Source organism: Mandrillus leucophaeus, unplaced genomic scaffold (assembly GCF_000951045.1).
Source record: "Mandrillus leucophaeus isolate KB7577 unplaced genomic scaffold, Mleu.le_1.0 Scaffold78, whole genome shotgun sequence".
In the NCBI taxonomy this organism is placed as follows: Eukaryota; Metazoa; Chordata; class Mammalia; order Primates; family Cercopithecidae; genus Mandrillus; species Mandrillus leucophaeus.
Genome location: NW_012108474.1, coordinates 1,463,515 through 1,469,754, shown reverse-complemented (window position 1 = coordinate 1,469,754; position 6,240 = coordinate 1,463,515). Strand labels below are relative to the sequence as shown.

Sequence of the window (6,240 nt, the reverse complement as noted above, 5' to 3'; positions counted from 1 at the left end):
AGTGAATCCTTCACTCCCAAGGACGGTGGGTGTCCCAAGTGAGGGTGAGGAGGGGACCTGGCCAGAGAACAGGAACAGGCTATCCTTTAACACACGCATCCCTCCCTCCCTCCCTCCCTAGCTGGGGTGTCGCTGCTGCTTCTCTTTGAGGTGTTGACCGTTTCTCAGACCCCCCCCCCGCCACCGGGGCTGCCTCCCACCCCTGCAGCTCCGATGGCCACGGTTCACACACTGCAGTTCTGTGCCCTGGACCCAGTCCCACCCAGTGGGACTCAGCGCCTGGCCCCACCTGCCCTCAGCATTCTGAATGTGCCCAGGAGGGGCTGCCCTGCCCACCCACTTCCTCTGTAGAAGAGATAAATGGGCTCCCAGAGACGCCAGGGAAGAGGCAGAGAGACCAGGGGCACGGGTATGCCGCCCACTCCGAACCCCCCTCTCCATTCCCAGACCCCAGCTGGGGCTCAGATCTCCTCACCCCAAGCCTGGCTTTCTCCCCACAGATGCTGTGGCTGCTGCTCCTGACCCTCCCCTGCCTGGGGGGCTCTGTGCCCGAGAACCCAGGCGAGTCCACTCCACCCAATACCCCCACTGCCCAGGACCCCCACCCCGCCCTGGGCTCAGAGCGCCAGCCTTGCCGGGGGTGTGGGGACCGTCTGATTGCCGGTCTTTCCTGGTGCCCCTGAGCCCTGGGAAGACCCTCGTCCGGCCTCCTCACGCCCCTCCCTTGCCTCCCCAGAGCCCGGCGCGGGGCGTGAGCTGGTGGGCATCGTCGGGGGCTGCGACGTCTTGGCCAGGAGGTACCCCTGGCAGGTCAGCTTGAGGTTCTACAGCATGAAGAAGGGCCTGTGGGAGCACATCTGCGGGGGCTCCCTCATCCACCCAGAGTGGGTGCTGACCGCCGCCCACTGCCTCCAGCCGTGAGTGGAGCCTGCCGTCCCCTCGGCGGGTGGGAGTGGGGGTGGGGGCGGGCAGGTGTCCTGTGTGCCGGGGGCCCCTCCCGGGATTCAGGGAAAGCCCCGGTCCTGAGCATCCAGCCTTGCTCTGAGAGGTGCCCGTTCCTCTCTCCAGGGAGGAGCTGGAGGCCTGTGCGTTCAGGGTGCAGGTCGGGCAGCTGAGGCTCTATGAGGACGACCAGCCGACGAAGGTGGTTGAGATCGTCCGTCATCCCCGGTACAACAAGAGCCTGTCGGCCCAGGGCGGTGCGGACATCGCCCTGCTGAAGCTGGAGGCCCCAGTGCCGCTGTCTGAGCTCGTCCACGCGGTCTCGCTCCCGCCTGCCTCCCTGGACGTGCCCTCGGGGAAGACCTGCTGGGTGACCGGCTGGGGTGACATTGGACGTGGAGGTCAGGAACAGAGCCCCTTGGGTGGGATGTGGGGAGATGGCCTGGAAAGTCGGTGCGGGCCTGGGCTCCAGATGGACCCGGACGGCTTCCTGCCATTGCTGAGACGGGTGACCACAGGCCAGGTGGTTCAGAGCAGCAGGAATTGTTTATCTCACGGCTCTGGAGGTGAAACGTCCAAACTCGAGGCGTGGGCAGGGCTGGTTCCTTTCAGAAGGCCCGAGGGAGAGTCCGTTCCATGCCTTCTCGGCTTCTGGGGCCTCTGCCCGTCCTCATGCCCCTGGGCTTGCGGCCGTGTTTCTCCAGGCTCCCCTCTCCCTTCTCCTGTATGGACACTGGGTGCTGTATTTAGGATGTCTCTAATTTAACATGACCTCATCTTAATTCTGTCTGCAAAGGTCTTTTTCCAAATAAGGTCACAGTGGCAAGTTCTGGGGTTGTGACATGGGGGTGCTCCTGTCCACCTCCCAACAGGCATTTTGTGAGTTTACTCCATCCTCAGCGTCACACTCAGTTGCCTGCTCTTCCTTTGCAGCAAATAAACCATGACCTACGGGAGGCTGGGGACTCGCCCTGGGCCCCGCAGCGCGTCAGCCGCTGGAGCCTCATTCCCACCACAACGCGGTCCAGGCGGAGTCCCGGTCCCATGCTTTTCCCAAACAGTTTCTTTTTTAAAATTTTTTAATTTAAAAACTTGTTTTTGAGGCAGGGTTATGCTGTGTCGCCCAGGCTGGAGTGCAATGGTGTAGTCATAGCTCACTACAGCCTCAAACTCCCAGGCTCAAGTGATCCTCCCACCTCAGTCTCCCAGGTAGCTGGAACCACAGGTGTGAGCTACCACACCCGGCTGACTTTGTTTCTTTTCGTAGAGACGGGGTTTCATCGTGTTGCCCAGGCCGGTCTCGAACTCCTGGGCTCAAGTGATCCTCCCACCTCAGCCTTCCAAGTGTTGAATAGCTGGGACTACTGGTGTGCGCCACCATGCCTGGCTATTTTATTTTATTTTATTATTTTATTTTATTTTATTTTATTATATTTTATTTATTTTTACTTTATTTTATTTGAGACAGAGTCTCTCTCTGTCATCCAGGCTGGAGTGCAGTGGTGTGATCTCGACTGACTGCAACCTCTGCCTTCTGGGTTCAAGTGATTCTCTTGCCTCAGCCTCCTGAGTAGCTGGGATTACAGGTGTCAGCCACCACCCTCGGCTAATTTTCGTATTTTTAGTAGAGATGCGGTTTCACCATGTTGGCCAGGCTGGTCTTGAACTCCTGGGCTCAAGTGATCCTCCCACCTTGGCCTCCCAAAGTGCTAGGGTTATAGGCGTGGGCCAAAGCGCCCGGCCCCTCGTCTTTTCTAAGAGTAACTCCCGTGGTTCCGGGCTCCTGGGCCCAGGACTGCAGCCTTGGGGCTCACCCCGGCCAGGGAAGGCCCAGCTCTGAGTGAATAGTATGCCTCAGCTCTGGACAAAACGAGAAGCCGCAGCCTTGTCCCCACCAGGCCCCTGAGCCTCACCACGCCTCTCCTTGCAGAACCACTGCCCTGGCCCCTCGGCCTGCGGGAGGTGAGGGTGAAGGTCAGGAGCAACGTCCTCTGTAACCAGATCTATTGCCGCCGCTTTCCTTCCAACCACACTGAGCCGTCTGAGCAGCTCGTCAAGCACGACATGCTGTGTGCCGGGGACGGGAACCACGGCTCCTGCCTGGTGAGACCCCAGACCCACCTGTCCGGCCCCTCCTGTGGGGGACGCGTGGGGAGGCACATGGGGAGCCCTTGCTGAGTGCCGTCTCTCCCCACAGGGCGACACCGGGGGCCCCCTGGTGTGCAGGTGGAACTGCACCTGGGTCCAGGTGGGGGTGGTGAGCTGGGGCACCTTCTGCGGTCACAGCGACGTCCCCGGCGTGTACGCCCGCGTGACGAGCTACATGTCCTGGATCCACCAGCACGTCCGTCCCTTCCCTGGGGCTGCAGGGGCGTTCACGTGACGGAGGAGACCCCGCCTTCCTTGTGGACACCCTCCGCCCCTCCCCAGTTCCAGCCTCACTATCCTGGCACCCAGTGGTCCTCTGCCTGGGACCCACATTTCTGCTGCCCTTTCCTGCCTCTCATCCACGTCCCGTCCTTCTCGAGGGAGAGGCCTGGGCGCCTCTGCAGGCTGGTGTCTCCAGGAAGGCGGGTGTGCGTGGGGAGCAGAGGCCCCGGCTCTCCTGCCTCCTGCCTGACCTGGCCCTTGACTCTGATTAAACTGTGCGTAAAGCAGCCTCTGTGTGTCCGAGTGCATTTGTCCACAGGGCTGGGGAGGCTTCCCTTGGGGTCTCCAAGCTCCGGCCCTTCCTCGGGGCAGCATGGAGCTGGGTGTGGGCAGTGGGGGTTCCAGGGTGCTGTGGGGGCTCATCCTGCCTGGCACTTCCCTGCTCCTTCCCTCCCCTCTCCCCTCTCCCTCCTCATTGGCAACAGTCTGCCCTGGGCCAGGCCTTAGGTTCCAGCTGGATAAGGTGCTGGTTTCCACAGCGGGAGGGAGGGAGCTGTGTCCACAGACTGCATGGGCGCGGTGTCGCTGGCAGTGGGGACGGCTGTAGGGTGCACTGGAACAGCCTGGGAGTGGGGTCCCGGGTGTCCCTGGACCAGCTGAGGGGCTTAACCAGTGGGAGCTGCTTGGGCTGGACGGTGACGCTGAGGCTGGCTCCCCCAGGGCAGAGAAATGACAGGGTCACAGGGATGTGCCGAGGTTCCAGCGTCAAGCGCCTCACCTTCATTCCTGCCTGCAAGAGGGTCAGGGCCACCTGGGGGGCGGGGCTGGGTTCTGCCTCCATCTCCTTGGAACTTGGCTCAGGGCTCCCACCCCTACAATCTGCGGTCCAGGCTGTGGGCTGCGGCGTTTGCTCTGGGAGCCCTTCCCAGCCCCGGTCCTGGGATTCAGAGGCCACGGTGGTGCTCTCTCGCCCCGGGGGGCCTGATGTACACGTTCCTTGGGGGAGGGCCCGTACCTGCACCTCCGCAGGGTCAGAGTCAGAAAGGACAGATGCCCCCTTGCAGGGAGTGGGGGTCCAGGCCCACCAGAGACAGACCCTTTCCCTTTAGAGTGGGTCAGCACAGGTCAGGGCTGCTGGCCAGGCTGGACCAGGTGTCCACCTGTGGCCCACAGCCCCACCTGAGTGGCACCCTGCTCATTTCCCGTCCACTCTCAGCCAGCGTGTGCACGGGCCTCAGGCTGAAACTATCCGACCGTGGGGTCTGCCGGGTGCTGAGTTCTCCTGGGAAGGGGCGATTCTTCCGAGGGGACCCTGAATCCCTCTGCCCTTTCCTGGGCTTGGGGCCCAGCTGCGCTGTCTGTAGATTGCCCACGGCACTGACCAAAGGCCTCCTCTGGTGCCTCTTGCTGGAAAACCAGGGTCTGGGGTGGCTCTGCTCATGGGAAGCGGTGAGCCAGCCTGCTGGAGTGTGGGGGAGAGGACTGGGGGGCTGCACCCTCTCTCTGCGTTTCTGGGACTGGTCTCTAACTGACCTCAAACTCCCCATCCTAATGCAGCCCTGCAGGCCCGGGGAGGGCCGGAGACCTGACCCAGAGGAGGGAGACCTGACCCGGAGGAGGGAGACCAGGCTCCTGCTCTGTCCGGAGTTGGACACGGGATTCTTTCCCCGTATCTCAGGCTGTGTCGGCCCCACCGCGTGTTCCTCTGGGGGCTGTGTCGGCTCCTCGGGTGGGCTGTGATGCAACGTGGACGGGGTGGGGGGGCTGCGGCTTGGGTTGGGTAAGGCCCGCGGTTCCCACCATCTCCTTCATCTCTGTCTGTAGCTCTGTGTCCAGCAGGGCGGAGAAGCGCACTGGGTGAGTCCCTGGCCGCTGAGGGGGGTTCTCCACCAGGAGACTCAGCACAGAGTCTGGGGGTCAAGGCCTCTGGAGATTTTGGTGCTGGGAGCCGTGAATATCTCCTCACTCACCATCTCGTAGACGAGCAAAGCAGTCACGCTGTCCCGTGTTCTCCACATCATAGAGAATCGCCCTGCACGTTAGCGAGCGTTTCCATCTCGGTGTTTTTAGGGGTTTCTCACACCGCGCAGGGCACAGTGAACAAAACCTCCACAGAGCGAGACATGTCAGAACACCCACCGAGTCTGCGGCCCACTGCAGCGGCGCTGGCGTGCCCTGGTCTGCACCCACGTGACTGTTTCACTTCCACCCCTAGAGAGAACAAGACTCTCCCAGAGGCCAGGTTTCTCCACCTTTCATCAGGCATCGCTTGACACCTTCCGGTTCTTGGAGAGAAGACAAACGTCCCCTCCCCGCCAGGTGTCACTCCCTTTCATCCTAAGAACAACTGTGACCCCCAAGACGGGGAGGGAGACAGAGAAATGGGACCCGCATGTTCTGGGATTAGAGAATACAAGTCTTTAAAATAATCTTGGCCGGGCGCAGTGGCTCATGCCTGTCATCTCCGCACTTTGGGAGGCCGAGGTGGGCAGATCACCTGACGTCAGGAGTTCAAGACCAGCCTGGCCAACATGGCGAAACCCCGTCTCTACTAAAAATACAAAAATTAGCCGGGTGTGGTGGCTGACTCCTGTAATCCCAGCTACTCGGGAGGTTGAGACAGGAGAATCACTTGAATCCGGGAGGCGGAGGCTGCAGTGAGCCAGATCGTGCCACTGCACCCCAGCCTGGGCGACAGAGAGAGGCTGTCTAAAAAAAATCTGCCAGGTGTTTTAAAGACTGAGCTCAACAGATGTTTGTTGATTGACTGAAAGACGGTACTAGCACCAGCTCCAGCAAGGGGAGACGCGCCATGGCCCCCCATAGGCTTTATTTCAGGAGAGCCGTCAAGCTTCACACAGGGCAACGGAGGCTCCCAGGGAGGAAACCGTGTACTCAGCATCACGGTGCCAGGTTGCTGATTTAGCA

The 6,240-nt window shown here is 61.2% G+C and overlaps 1 protein-coding gene across 1 annotated transcript; it reads left to right on the top strand.

Moving 5' to 3' along the window:
- Positions 1-500: 500 nt before the first annotated feature.
- Positions 501-3,325, top strand: LOC105529783 (mastin-like). The gene is made up of 5 exons (XM_011967026.1): positions 501-561; positions 737-917; positions 1,069-1,343; positions 2,873-3,045; positions 3,140-3,325. Exons 1-5 carry the CDS (start codon positions 501-503, stop codon positions 3,323-3,325), a joined length of 876 nt encoding a protein of 291 aa, XP_011822416.1.
- The last annotated feature ends 2,915 nt before the right edge of the window (positions 3,326-6,240 follow it).

Coding starts and splice junctions, on each gene's coding strand:
- LOC105529783 (XM_011967026.1), top strand. CDS start 501: ATGCTGTGGCTGCTGCTCCTGACCCTCCCCTGCCTGGGGGGCTCTGTG. Junction 562..736: donor CTCTGTGCCCGAGAACCCAG/GCGAGTCCACTC, acceptor TTGCCTCCCCAG/AGCCCGGCGCGGGGCGTGAG. Junction 1,344..2,872: donor GGGTGACATTGGACGTGGAG/GTCAGGAACAGA, acceptor CTCTCCTTGCAG/AACCACTGCCCTGGCCCCTC.